At 38.3% G+C, this 15,432-nt stretch overlaps 1 protein-coding gene, 1 non-coding gene and 2 pseudogenes across 2 annotated transcripts; 3 read left to right on the top strand and 1 right to left on the bottom strand.

Moving 5' to 3' along the window:
* Positions 1 to 3,067: 3,067 nt before the first annotated feature.
* Positions 3,068 to 3,499, top strand: LOC106393834 (heat stress transcription factor A-4a-like). Its single transcript, XM_013834492.2, has one exon. It carries the CDS (start codon positions 3,068 to 3,070, stop codon positions 3,497 to 3,499), a length of 432 nt encoding a protein of 143 aa, XP_013689946.2.
* Positions 3,500 to 6,768: 3,269 nt separating this feature from the next.
* LOC125585541 lies at positions 6,769 to 10,386 on the top strand (annotated as a pseudogene).
* TRNAA-AGC lies at positions 7,248 to 7,320 on the top strand. The gene has a single exon. It is a non-coding gene; the product is annotated as a tRNA-Ala (tRNA).
* An 858-nt stretch (positions 10,387 to 11,244) lies between the features above and the next one.
* On the bottom strand, positions 11,245 to 14,870 carry LOC106393832 (annotated as a pseudogene).
* Positions 14,871 to 15,432: the final 562 nt, after the last annotated feature.

Here is a 15,432-nt window from a genome sequence, read left to right as displayed (position 1 = left end):
TCCAAAGATGGTTTGGTCTTATTTAGAACCTCAAAAGGAGACATGTCGTTGAGGACTTTAGTTGGAGTTCTATTGATCAGATAAGTAGCAGACATCACAGCATCACTCCAGAATCTTTTTGGAACATTGGTGTGGAACATCATTGATCTTGCTACCTCCATCAAATGTCTATTCTTTCTCTCAGCAACTCCATTCGGTTGAGGAGTGTAAGGATAGCTTGTCTGGTGAGTAATCCCATGTTGAGCACGATATTGCTTAAATGCATGACTTGTATACTCTCCACCATTATCTGACCTTAGAATTTTCATCTTGGCATTGAAATGGTTGCAAATATGGGTCTGGAAATTCTTGAAAGCATCCAACACCCTGTCCTTAGACGAAATCAGTGTCACCCAAGTGTATTTGGATTTCTCATCAATGAAGGTGACAAAGTATTTGTGGTTCTCTCTGGACACACATGGAGCAGTCCATACATCAGAGTGAACTAGGTCAAAACATCTTTCATAGATGGTGCTAGACTGTGAGAAGACTGTTCTACAATGCTTCCCCAATATGCAAGCTTCACAATCATCATTCTTGAAGACCACACCTGGAAGCATCAAGTTTAGGGCTCTTGTATGAGGATGTCCCAATCTAGCATGCCATAGTGTGCTATCAACCCCGCTGGATGTACTAGCCAAACACTGAGAAGTGAATGGTCTAGACATCTCTATCTTCTGAAGATGATATAGTTCATTGTGAACGTGCCCCTTTCCAATCACTTGGCCTGTCTTTAAGTCTTGAAATTCAACCTCATCTGGTCTGAAGACAACCTGACAACTCAGATCAACAATAGCCTTTCTCACAGATAGCAAGTTTGATGTAAACTGAGGCATATACAAGGCAGTAGATTCCCTATCAAACAACCTCAAGTTCCCTATCCCTTCTATCTTAATCTTATCACCATTTGCTATTTGAACATACCCTGAGGCAGGCTGGACATCACTCATCAAGTTTCTATCACTAATCATGTGATGGCTTGCTCCTGAATCTATAATGATAGGTTTAGGGTCAAGAGAGTGTGTACCAGCCTTCTTGAATGAGATAAAGGCTTGGATAAGGGAATGTAGGTCACTCATGGTTGCTGGACCATCAGTGTTGGCTGCACTATCAGTACTTCTCCATGTTCCTTCTTCATTTGAACCACCAATGACAGATGAATACATGGTTCGACCTTGAATCGATGGATGCTCAAACTCTTTGATTACATTCCTGGCTTGATTCAAGTCACTTCTTCTTGGCATATTGTGGTTCTTATGTTGTTCCTTAGCCTTCTTGTGCTCTAGAAACAACACCATGTTGGAGTTCTCCCTCATGGAGAGATATGGACCAGTGGACAATAGATTGTTCCTACTGATTTTGAGATAAACTGGACTTTGAAGAAGCTTTTCCTGATATAGTTGAAGCTTTCTTGAGTTCCAGAGAATAGGGTACTCCTCTATCTTGAGTTCTGGACGTGAGGTTCTTCCCTTTTGAAAGACCTTTGGACCAGTGGATAAAAGGATGTATCCAACAGATTTTGAAGATAATCTGAGAAAGAAAGAAAGAAATTTGCGGAAGCTTTTGTGAGTTTCAGGAGCTTAATGCTCTGATACCATGTTAGAATGAGAAAATTATTGAGAGTTTATTTATGGAGAATGAAGAACATGAAGAACATAGAGAGAGAGAGAAAGTAGATCTCAAGATGTAAGAGAAAGAAGGAGAGAATAGTTTCCTTAATTTGATTGTGGATCTGGGTACAAGTATTTAAAAACAAGTGACCTCAGTACACAATATAATAAAATATCTTCTTTTCTCTTCTTCTTCTCTTCAATAAACTCGAGCTTATAAAACCCTTATAAAACCTTATAAAGCCTTATAAAAGCTTTATAAAACCTTATAAGTCTGGCAGCTTAATTCTCAAGTTTGGCAGCTTAATTTTCAAGTCTAGCTGCTTAATTCTGCTTCATGTCAACACCTATGCAGTCGTTAAAGACAATGACGGAGAACATTTAAGCTGTTGCCAGACAACGATGTAAAGAAAGACCAGTGCTTTCAAGTAAGTACACGTCTTTCGTGTTGCCTTGTCCTGCAAACTCAGAGTCATAGTCCAAGTCTTAACTTCTTCAAAACAGTATATGTTTTGTAACTTCTTGTTTTATCTAATAAGAGTAGTGTCTCTTGTATCTATGTTTTGACCAGTATGCAAATTCGGTTTATATATATTAATCAAATCAATATCATGTGGTTTTGTTTTGAAAAAAAAAAAGTTTCTTTACTTCTGCTGTAGATTGTCAATCACGTTTCTATATCTTTTCTCCTTTGATTTTGATTTCACATCAAAGTACCATTTATCCCAAGGTTATTAATGATTTACAAAGTACCATTTATCCCAAGGTTATTAATGATTTACAGAAAAAGTTATGTTTAGAAAGTAAGTAAGAGTTTCAGCTTCAATAGACTTCACTTACTACTTTTGATAGATTTGGAGAAGTTATTTTTGACAAAAGAAGCAAAGAATGATACTGAGCTGGGAGTTGAGATGGCACTCTTAAGTGGATGATGTGGAATATCAGTTGAAACTTGTTAAAACGCTGCGTTCAAGCACCGAATTCAGTTGAAACGAGATGGAGGATTTGTTAACACAGCCAATTAAAACGCTGCGTCGAATCCTCAAGCAAAGAGGATTTGGTCACGTGCGGCATTGATTGGTGGCGAATGCGGCGTCGTTTTTAAGGTGACAGAGAGCCCATTACTGACCGTTCATATTTTACCGATCATATCTTGACCGTCCAAATGCAAACAGAGTAAAAAAGGAAATTGATGATATCATGACCGTTGAGATCAATCCCTATATAATAAACATGATAAAACTTAGAGCTAATCTCATTCGATCATCACTCATGAATATTTCCTTTTTTACTCTCTCTCTCTCTCTCTCTCTCGATTTTCGTTTGATTTCTCACAGAGGTTAAGCTCTGTTTCTGCTTCTTCTCCATCTTCTTGCGGATTAACCCAGAAATAAAATCTAGGGTTTCGATTAAGGAAGATGGTTCACAAACTACCAACAGGATCTTCTTCATCATTCTACCTCCACTTATATCAGATTGTGGACGATAGTTCGTCGGATCAGATCATCTCGTGGAGCAAAAGCAACAACAACAGTTTCGTCGTATGGGACTTGAAAAAGCTTCGCAGCGACATTCTTCTCAAATCCTCCTCTGTATTGGGTAGAAACGTAACGGAGTTTATCGCAAAGCTTCGCTCTCATGGCTTCAAAACATTCGTCAAGGGCCCTGGGGAGTTGGAGTTCTCACATGATGATTTCGCGAGAAGCCCTCTGATGAAGAAGATGATGGTCAAAGCCTTGTCGGAGAGGATTGAAAAGTTTGATGCTCAGATCAAAGCCATGAAGTGTAGGCTCAAAGCCAAGAAAGCTACCCTCAAAGTTGAGAATCTCTTTCAAAACCTGCGAATCTGATCAACCAAGAAAATTCAAGAAAAGGGCTAGACTTCGTCTCAAAAGTAGAAAATCTCTTGCATAGTTTAAGGATCTGATCAAAGTTTCACATCTCTTCTTGTAATGATATATGTGATTTTTTCTAAAAACAGTATATGATTTGTAACATCTCTTGTTCTATGTATAAGAATAGTATTATCCTCTTTACTCCTAATGTTTACTAGTCTACCGTGTATATTTTCATCAATTCACTAATTCTGTTTACATATATTAATCAAATCGACATGTGGTTTTGTTTTGAAAGAGATGTTTCGCTACTTCTTCTTCTTTGTTAAAACTATATAATATAATTTAATCTCTATAAGATTCACATTAGTTAGTTATTACACAAAAGTTGTAACTTTTCATGTTGTGTCCTTTAGTATAAAGAGTACTGTCTTATACTTGTAATTATTCGATCTCTATATAAAGATCAATCATAAGTTGTAAAACATCATCACAGAATCTCAATAATACAAAAGTATTTTCAAACAAGTTTATAATTCTGAAACGTGTATCTTTCTCTCGAACTCGTGTGTAACACACTGTGATCGTTGTGTAACACAAGCGGTTGGTAAAAGATTAACATAGTATCAGAGCTGTAAGGTTGAGAAGACGAAGAAGAAAACACTAGTAAGAGAAACACTTGGCGTGGAGAAAAGGATGCTAGGCGATTTTGGCATACGATTTATCGGAAGCACACAAAATGATGAATCAAGTAATCCCCATATTTGATGGAGAAAAGTACGACTTCTGGAGCATTAAGATGACAACCATTCTCAAGACCAGGAAGTTATGGTCTGTGGTTGAAGAAGGGGTAGCAGCCCCACCAGCACAAGTGGATGAGACTGATAGGCCATGGATTTTACTCACTTTTATCTATGGTTTATAAGTGTTTTAATAACTAATTACTACTATATATAGTCTATTTAGAGTATTTACAGGTTCATGGACGATTTGGAGGAAAGTGGTGATTTTGGTGTCTTTTGGAGCCCTTTTGAGTGCACAACTGCACAGACGCGTCAGATGTCTAGCTATGAATGTTGACCTTTCCACATTTATATTGAGCCCATAGTTTGACACAAGATAGAGCTTTGAGTTAGCTTTCCAATGCCACCGGTTTGAGGTCAATCAGCATCCTGTAGTAGAAGTTATGCCTGTTTTACTGAAGAGTGGTCAGTCTGCCTCGCGAGAAGAAGCTGCCGAGGAGATGAAGAACTGTCGACCGACGGTGAACCCTTGAAATCGGTCAACGGTGATGCCAGAATATGGGCTGGACATATTTTATGACCGACTGAAGCAACCACAAATTACCAGAATACCCTTGGACGACCTAAAATCCTATTTATGTGTTTTCTAAGCCATTGTTGACGGCTAAGCTTTATTTTATTCATTTTTCTTAGTTAGGAGAGAAAGGAGGAACTCCTTCAGAGTCCTCCTGGAACTTCATTGTCTTTGGTTTTAATATCTATTGCTTTTTATATCTATTCATCTATGATTTTCTGTGACAACTTCATGCTTGAATAGATCCACCTATTAGGTTTAGGGTTCAAAAAGGTTATGAGAGATTAGCCCCAACTATAGATTGTTGAGTTGTGATATTAATCTTTAGGATTATCATTAATGTCTGATTCTATATTAGCTACCTAGAACTTGCCCTAGGATTGTTAGATATAAACTATAGCTTCAATCTCATCCTGAAACCATTCTAATTGAGCTAAGTTTCTTACTAGAGAAAGGAAAGAGCTGATCTAGTGAGCTTAGTGAGCACATTCAATCCGCGCATTAACGCTTGACCAATAGCGTCGATCGATATTCAAATAGAATAATCGGTCGACGTTTTGAATAGTGCATCGATCGATATTCATATAGAATCATCGATCGACACTGGTCACTAGACAAACCTAGAAAGCGAAAGCCTAGTGGTTCGTTTATAAGTGTTGAGCTCTACAATATCATGCATGCAACTTGTTAGGCATCTGTAGGATTATAATCCTGATTACCTGAATAGAAATCCTAAGTCTAGCAAACCATCCTTCCATCAAACCCCAAATCAATCAATCGAGCAATTAACTTGCTCACAAAACTTGCAACTTTACATTTAATCATTAAATCAACCTAGCTTAATCAAACTTGATTAGATTTATTTGGTTCCCTAGCTCCCTGTGAATTCGATCCCTAAGTACTACAACTCGACCTCTTATTTGAGAGAGTATAAATCACTCCTTAGGGTAATTTGAGTGATATCAGAGACCCCTGAAACAGCAAGGGCAAGATCGCTTAGAGAAGAAGCGATGGTGAACGATACATTGGCTTTGAAAATTTTGCAAACAGTCGTATCATATCACATCTTCTCACGGATTGCAGCAGCATCAACATCCAAAGAGGGGGGGGGGGGGAGGGGGGATGCACTGAAGGTAGAGTATGAAGGATCTCCTCAAGTTCGTTTGATTCGACTTCAAACGTTGCGAAGGGAGTACGAAAATCTGAAGATGTATGGGAATGAAGACATTAAGGTCTTCACGAATAAGATAGTTGATTTGGCAAATAATTTGACTTATCATGGTGAACAGAAGATAGATGTTCAACTCATACAGAAGATACTCATCTCTCTCCCAGCCAAGTTCGATAGCATAGTCAGTGTGTTGGAGCAAACAAGCGATTTGACTTCAACAAAGATGGCAGAGTTGATTGGGATTTTGAAGGCTCATGAAGCAAGGCTGGCTGCAAGAGAAGAAATCACAAGTGAAGGAGCATTCGATGCTCGTATTTATGTTCGAGTTCAGTTTGGTTCTAGTATTTTTCCAACCGAAGTAAACCATAGTTAGTTTGGTTCGGTTTGTGTTCGGTTCGGTTTGTATTTGGTTTGGTTTAATTAGATTCTTCTTAGTTTAATTTTTCTAAGAGAAATTATGTTTTACAACATAAATTATGTAAACATAAACTATGCGAACTAAATTCAATATAGAACTGAAACAAAAACCTTTAAAAAGTCACAAAAGTATATATAAGAATTAAAACAAATGAAAAAAGTAAAGTAAAAAAAACCCAACATCATTAGCAATGTCTCTTATATCATTAAAATTAAAAAGCCTGCAATGAATAAAATATTTTAAATCAAATATTTTGATGATTACGTATTAGGTTAGAAAAATATATTTTAATGAATAAAAATGGAAAATATGTGGTTTAGTATTAGAATTTTAATATATTGGTATTACTAATATGTTTAATTTAAATAGTTACAAAAACACATCGGTTTTTCGGTTCGGTTTTAAACCGAACCGAACCATTCGGGTTAGAGAAATTTTCAACCGAATGGTTTGAAATAGACTTTGGTTCGGTTTGAATCGGTTTCGGTTCGGTTTGATTCAGTTCGGTTCGGTTTTTTTTGCCCACCCCTACGTGCCAGGCTATTTGGAGGCCTGAGGCCAATCAGTTTTTTTTTTTTTGGATTTCTGTTGGTTGAAATTGGGTAAACGAAGAATAGTAACGCAAGTACACATATGTTGTACTGTTTAGGCATCATCATCATGATCCTTTGTTAGAAGTTTTTGAGGTGTCTAATCATTTTAGGCCTAAGTAAAGTAAACAAATAGCATGCGGGAGGTATGGGGATCTGTACTTGCTTCTCCATTTTAATGTTGAAACCAGAACGGCCAGTATGGTTTCAGATGCTTCACAAACGAATATCTGAATTTTAAATGTTAATAAGCTATTTTGATAGCATGGGGATGTAGCTCAGATGGTAGAGCGCTCGCTTAGCATGCGAGAGGTACGGGGATCGATACCCCGCATCTCCATTTTTAGTGATTCAAGTTTTGGCATGAGGATTTTGTGAGAGGTCGACTTCAGCTTTTGAAGAGGATGAGCAAAGCCTTAAACAAGAAAATTTGCAGTCAAACACAAAGCGAAGTAATATAAAACTGAAGCAAGGAAAGCTAAAGCCAAAGAACCCACAGTTTAGAGGTGTCAAATGGGCGGGCCGTCCAATGGTTGCCTATGTCCATATACAAACGAGCTTAATATGGACAAACCCATTTTTTCTATTGGTTTTTATTGGACAAAATGTGGGAGACCATTAAGAAAATGGTCTTTGTTGGTTTTGGGCTTTATGGACGTGGACTGTCCAATGGTCACAAAACCTAGGGTTTCTAAAATTTAAGTTTTTTTGCTAAAATCGTAAAATCAATTTTTCGCTTAAATTTTGATATCAAATTTTCCCGTCAGAACCAGAAAATCGAGTTTTTCCGTCAGAACCGCAAAATTGAGTTTTTCTTCAAAACGCAAAATCGAATTTTTCCGACAAAACCGGAAAATCGAGTTTTCCTGCCAAAACCGCAAAATCGATTTTTCTCGCCAAAACTGAAATTGTTGTACTTATGAACTTATGTATTATTGTACTTATAAATTTATGGATGAATTTTAATTTTATGAACTTGTATATGTAATTGTAGGCTTATAAATTAAAATTTTCTTATATGGTCATTATGGACCCCATGGCAAAACCGAAAAATCGAGTTTCTCTGCCAAAATTAGAAAATCGAGTTTTCTGCCAAAACCGCAAAAACGAGTTTTTCCGCCAAAACTGCAAAATCGAGTTTTCCCGTCAAAACTGCAAAATTAAGTTTTTTCGCCAAAACCGCAAAATTGATTTTTCCCGCCAAGACCGGAATTGTTGTACTTATGAGCTTATGTATTGTTGTACTTTTGAATTTATGGATGAATTTTAATTTTATGAACTTGTATATATAATTGTAGGCTTATAAATTAAAATTTAAAATTTCTTATATGGTCATTATGGACCCCATGGCAGCCCATGAAAATATGGGTGTTAGTGGGTATGGTCATTAATGGACATGGTTCTTAATGGACATGGTCACTCTCTGTCCGCAAACAATAAATGGACAAATGGATATGGGCTAATGGACATGGGCTCGCCCAATTTACAGCTCTACCACAGTTGCTACATGTTACAACATTCTTATTTATGGTATGTGAGCAACACTCGCAAGCTTTTCTCTAATTGCTCTTTAGTTTTGGAACCATGCATGTGGAATTTTTGCGAACATGTTTGCCTTAGATTCTCATGTCTCTTAGATCAAGTCTAAATGGTTGATTCAGATGTCATTTTAGGCAGCTTCGTTTATTTTTTCTCACTTCTTGGAGAAGTTACTTGTGACAGAGGAATCGAGTAAAAAAGTGAAAGGATAATGCTGAGTTGCACTAAGTTTGAGGTGGAAGTGCAGTTGAAACTTGAACGTCAAGTCTTTGGATTTTTTAACACTTGTTAACACAATCGATTAAACCGAATCCTCAAGCAAAATAGAACTTTAATTTGACACAAAACGGTGCGTTTACAGTTTGGGCACGTGCGGCACTGATTGGTAGCAACAACATGGCCTCGTTTATATTTTGGGGAAAAACTACAAGCCCGTAAATGGGAAAATTGATATCAAACTCTGTACGTGATTCTCCAGTTGATTGATGTCATACAAAAATCTATGAAAAACCAAATCAAACAAAATCTAAAGGCACATGACATTACCGTGTTCCTTAATGAGGAGAGGGAGAGGGAGAGGGTAAAAGAAAAATCTAAAGTAAATCTTTCCTTTTTGTCACAAACCTCAACGGCTACATAATTTCTGAGGTAAATCTTTCCTTTTTTCACCGCACATCAAAGAAACTTAGAAAAGTCTATAAATATATATCATTCACAGTCCAATTCACAAAGTTTCTTACGCAATTTCATTTGTTTTCTTCTCTCTTCTTCGTGTGCGATAGAAAACAAGAGCGTGATTCGACAATCAACAAGAAAAGCCACCATGCGACCACCTCGTCCTTCCTCTTCTTCTTCAAGTTATTCACTCGCTGCAACAAGTTTGAACAGCAGACTCCTGACGATATTCAAGAAAGCTCAGGAGCTTACAACTCTCTGTGATATCGGAGCCTGCGTTATTCATTACGGACCTGACGGAGAACTGAAGACATGGCCTGAGAACAGAGACATAGTGAGAGACTTGGCTCTCCGCTACATCCAGTTAGACCAAGCCAAGAGACGCAAGAAAAGCGTCAATCTTCACGAGTTCCTCAACAAGAATAAGGATAAGAAGACGATGCTTAATAAGTTCAAGAAGAGGAATGTTGAAGAACTAAAGTATCCAATCTCTGATCACTACTCTCCCGACCAAATCTCCCAACTGATTCAGTCCTTGGAACTAAGTTACTCGAAATTGCAAGAAAGACGTCGTTTTCTTGCGGAAAAAGCAAATATGGAGGATCGTCAACCATCTTTAAACCCTAGCCACTTCACCAAGTACCCAGAAGAATCTTGTGTTTATGATCAGAACAACTTTCAACATCTTTGCGTTTCGGATTACTCAGCGCTACAAGAACCTGGGTTACATAATTATCAGCTGATGCCATATGTTGGTTATTATCAGAACATGTGTATGGGTAACAACTTTCAAGTTCCTTGCGTTTCAGATTACTCTTTGTTCCCACCAGAGTTACAAGAAACTGTGAGTAACTACGGGATGAATCAGCTGATGCAGAACATGTGTATGGGTGATACTACCAACAGCTGCAACGTTCTACATCCTTGTCTCTCAGATGACTTGTGTTTTGATTTTCAGGACCCTTATGGTGGTAACCCTAGCTTCTCTCAAGATTTTCCAGACATTTCTTCAAGCTATGTTTATGAGAATACGCTACTTCAGGGATGTACTCAACCATCTCTCTAGCTCCATCATTCCTAACGACAACTATGAGATTCCTAGCAGTTTTGAGTGAAGCTGTTTATGCATCTGCATTTTTTTATTTCTGAAAACGCATATATATAAATGTAACTCTGCAAGACAGAATTTTTAAACTCAGACCCTTTGTACGGTTTTTAATACACTGTTCATATATGTATGCATGGTCATATCTTTACTGAAAATTCACAGAACTTCAATGAAACATTTTATTTGAAAACATTGTGATAAGTATTTCTCGTTGATTGTCACAGTAGATCCTTCTTTTGTCTCAACAGAATTAATTTAAAAAACAATTCTTCTATTTTATGTTAACTCTCTCTCTCACTCTATATAACAATCAAAACAAAACACCAAACTTGGAAATTTATAACAAAGAGTGCTCATGTTCTGTAGTCGCTTAGACGATGACGGAGAACAGAACGATAAGGCTGTTCAAAAGACCATTGCTTGCGATTAAATACATGTCTTTGTCTAAAAGAGAATACACACTTCACTCTCACTTCTTCATACTCGTACATACTTGTCTTGTGAAATCAGAGTCATAGTCCAAATATACACTTCACTCTCACTAGCTATGTTGGAACGAATAATGGAAAAAAAATATTTCTCCCGCTACAACACTTGCCACTAACTAAAATCATCTCATGTCCCTTTTATCCCTCATTGTCATGGACTTTCCACTTTCACTAATCCAATCATAACATTCTTCTTCACGGTAAAGTCTTGAGAAACAGTCAAAAAGATTCTTCAGTTGCTCTTAAAAACAGGCCATACCGTTTCTCAATAAAGTTTGACAGCCGCAACCAGAGTCTTGGTGGAAAATTTGGCATTGGTAAACTAAATAGAGAGTTGTTATTGGGACTTATATAGGTCATATATAAGCATATAAAGTAAATGAACATTGGTTACCATCCATTTTGTGTGGATTGATACAAGAATTTAAAATGCAAGGAAACAGTATAGAATGAAGAAAAATGATGATAAAGGGACTAAATAAACCATAGTTGAGATGGTTCAAGGCCTCAAGGGCAGAACATTCACCTTTTTGTTTAGTCTCTCTCGAAAAATTTCTAAAGCATTAGCTTCAAGGGAATCACATCCCTGTGCATCCAGAAACTGGAGGCTCGGTGGAACTTCTTCCACTGATTTGAGTTTCTTGCAGTTATTGAGACAGAGAGTTACCAAGGATGTAAGATCAGAGATGCTTGATGGCAATGTCTCAAAATCATGGCTGCTGAGATCTAAATATGTCAACTTGTTGAACTGACTAAGCTGATCGGACAGTGATCCAACATTGTTGCAGTTGTCAAGGGAAAGCTCAAGCAAACAGTAACTTCCCGAATCAGAGCGTTTCACCAATGATCTGAGGTTCCTACAGTTAGAAAGAGTGAGTGACTGCACCTGAGCTAGCTCTGGCAGTTCCTCGAGTTTGCCGCAGTTTCGAAGCCACAGAGTTCTCAAACGTGGAAGTATAGTAATATTTGATGGTAAGTTCTTAAAATCATTTCCGCTCAAGTCCAGCTTTTGGAGGAATTCGAAGTCATCAATATCATCTGACAACTTTTGAATGTTTAAGAAGATTTGGAAAGCTGTGAAAGGTGACAGGTCGACCATTCTCTTCGTAGCTGAACCTCCTGATATTGAGCGTCTCAAATTTGTTGAACTCAGAGATGACCCTAGGAGCTTGCTGGACAGGGCTGTGTTGCTCAGAAGAACTTAAGGAGAAGTATTCAGCATTTCCTTGACAACTTGAAGAAAAATGAAATATTACGTCTCCCGCGATAGTTATATCCCCAAGTTTCATTCTCACTTCTGCAGTTGGGAACTCCAATGTAGTACTACTTTGCGTCACTTTCCGTCTAACAACAACACGCATGGGACTCTCAGGCCCACCGTAGTATGATAGAACAAGCCTACGTAGGGTAGGCTTATAATATCCAATGGACTCTGGAACCCCTTCCAGTCGCGTGCATTGTTCTAGAATCAACTCTTCAAGATTCTTGACATCTGAAAGATCTGGAAGTTGTTTGAGATTCTTAGATCCCGTCACATCTAGTTTCTTCAAATTCTCGAAATCCTACAACAAAGACTAGTTTGGCATTGCTATGAAATAAAAAACATTAAGAAGAAAAGCAAGGGGTTTTACCAGTTTTTCGTTCCAAAGTGTTTCTAGATTGCTGTAACGCAGATTGAGTTCAACAAGAAAGTACGAACCAGCCTTGAGAGGCAAGGTGGTCAATGGAAATGCATCCCAGTGGAACAACTTTAGGTTACACGGCATGCAAAGGTAATCATCGTCCGTAGTGACCTGCAGCCTCGATTCTATGTCGTTAACATGCTTGTAGACCTTGAAAAACTTGAGTTTATACATAAGTTCAAAAACACTCTTCTTCAAGGAGAGTGCACAGGTCATCTCACAGGTGTGTAGGGAGATGCATTCAGTTTGTTCTGTTCCCTGGTGATAAGAAAAAAAGGTATAATTGGCCTTGAATAAAAACGGTTAGTTCTGGAAGTGTCTTAGATATATGTGCACCAATAAAAAACTAGCATTTGTTGGGCCGGAAGTAAGCCCCGCGGTATGGCATGTCGTTTAGGGAGTAGGGAATTTTTACCTTTTCTAGGATTAAAATGTTTCCGAAGGAAAAAGAAAATCGGGGTTTGGAGTCAATATAAATATGAGTTTAGAAATTTATAAATTTATTTATTCACATAATCAATATACTAATCTGGGTATTTGCTTCAATTCGTTTAAGTTATTTTGCTTTTTTCAGGTTGATTCGAGTTCATTCATAACAGAAACATAAAGAACATAAAAAAGTCTGGATATACTTACTTCTCCGTGGACCAGTGCAGCAACAACTTTCTCAGGATCACCGATGAAGTTTTGACAGTCAAGCATAATTCCTCTTCCCATTTGTTCAACCAACTTATGCAGGATTACATATCCATTGGTTGTTATACTGATGAGAGATCTCTCTGCCAAAACTCTTATACACAGATTCCTCTCATGTCCGGAACCATCAAGTAGTGTAATGATACGCTGGTAAGTTTCTCCGTTGAAAAGGCATGCAACTTGTAGGAAAACATTCTGATGTTTTTTTGCTAAGCCATCATAGCTAAGTTTCAAGATTTCCATTATGTTCTCGTCAGTAGCACTTTCAAGTCCACATACTGCTTCTTCCCACTCCTCAAGAGAGTTGTCCCTTGCCCGGAGAAATAAGGCATAGGCTTTAATGGCAGAAGGAAGCCCGTGAGCAAGCCGGACTGCTCGGAGTGAGAGTTGCTCAAAATCATCACAAGGAGGACTTCTTCCTTCAAAAGCAATCTGTTTAAACATCTGCATGGAACCCTTATCGTCCAAACACTTCACCTCATAAATGGTCTTTACTCCACAGCTACGGAGCAAGCCCCTGTCTCGGGTGGTTATGATGATTCTGCTCCGAGGGCCAAACCAGCTCGTCTCTTTTGCCAGAGCATGCACCTGCTCTATTTTATCCACACCATCAAGCACAAGAAGAACCTTGTGGTTCCCAAGTCTAGCCTTTATTTCCTCACGTCCAGCTTCCACGCTCCACAGACTGATATCATCACCAAGCGTATTGTAGACAAGTAGTTTCTTTTGTAAATTTATCAGATCATGGCCTTTGTGAATACCCTTGATATCTTGTGTGAAATAGGTGGCTTCAAATTGAAATGAGAGCTGGTCATAGAGACACTTGGCAATGGTGGTTTTGCCAATCCCTCCCATTCCCCAGATTCCAATCATACGAACTTCATAATTCTCCGAGTCCATGTCTAAGAGAGACTTGAGACCTTGCATGTGAGTTTCCACTCCAACAATATGTTTCGAGTCTATATTACGCATCAATGTCTTGCGTCTTGAAATATCTCGTGCGATTTTCTCAACCATTGTTGCCTCATCAACGCTAAAATTTGAAACAAATAAAAACTAAACACAATTAATAATCAAGAAACATCCAGATATATTCAAGAACTTTATTATAATTTACAATCAAGAAACATCCAGACATCCAAAACAGAAATTTTATAATTTCTGAGGAAGAAAGCTAACCAGCGTCTAGATTCCATGCCTGAAAGGCCTGCGATCTGATTAAGAGCTTCTCTCCACATGGGAATATTTTTTGCCATCACTGGATCACGTTGGTATCTTTCAAGATCGAAGCTTCTTAGCTGATGCCTCACTGAAGAGGGTTCTACTTTATAGAAGACGGGGAAGACGCTGAGTCTCCCCTCCCTCTGAAGCTCCATTATCAATTGGAGCTCCATCAAACACCACCTAGAAGTAGCGTACTTCTCCGAGAGAACCACGACAACAAAATCTGAGCCTTGTATGGCTCTGCGTAGTTCTTCAGAGATGCGATCGCCTATCTCAAGCTTTTTATCGTCTTTGAAGGTAAAAAGTCCTCTCCTAGTAAGTGCTGCGTACAAATGACTCACGATCGAATGGCGTGTGTCTTCACCACGGAAAGTGAGGAAGACATCATACTTAGACGCAGATGAGGAAGCCATTCACCCTGTTCGTTTCTTAACCGCCGGGTCTAGCGGCAGCTGCAAAAAAAAGTACCGAGCCTGTGACCAAAATAATAGAATCTGAAGTTAGAGTAATAGCTAACAGATATTCGGAGAGACAAAGTACAATCGAACGAAAATTGTTTGTATTGTTATGAATCATGGAGTGGATTTACATCCAGCCACATGGAAGACTCATTCAACTTTAGTCTTTATGAGTTTGATCATGTCATTATGTAGAGTATCTTTGTAATCAATTCTCCCTTTGACTCCACCTTGTATGAACCACTATATATAGTGGTGTAAGCAATAAGAAATATACAACACATTCTCACAAACCTTCTCTCAAATCTTAACACGTTATCAGCACGAAGCTCTCTCCACCTGAGCAAGCTCTCCGCCGGCGACCTCCTCTCCTCCGGCCAGCCCCACGCCGGCCACTTCTCCACCTCTCTCCACTATCCGCAGATCATCTTCTTCTCTCTCTTAAGGTGGTCCATTCAGAATCCTTGTGGTGAAAAGGTAAAATAATCTAACCCTAAAATCTAAGAACACCACATATCTGAATTTTGATTGTAAAGATCTATATGAATCTAAATTTTTTATGAATCCTAAAACTTATAAAAC

This window comes from Brassica napus, chromosome C4 (assembly GCF_020379485.1).
Source record: "Brassica napus cultivar Da-Ae chromosome C4, Da-Ae, whole genome shotgun sequence".
NCBI classification, from domain to species: Eukaryota; Viridiplantae; Streptophyta; class Magnoliopsida; order Brassicales; family Brassicaceae; genus Brassica; species Brassica napus.
This window is presented reverse-complemented; position numbering and strand designations above follow the sequence as displayed.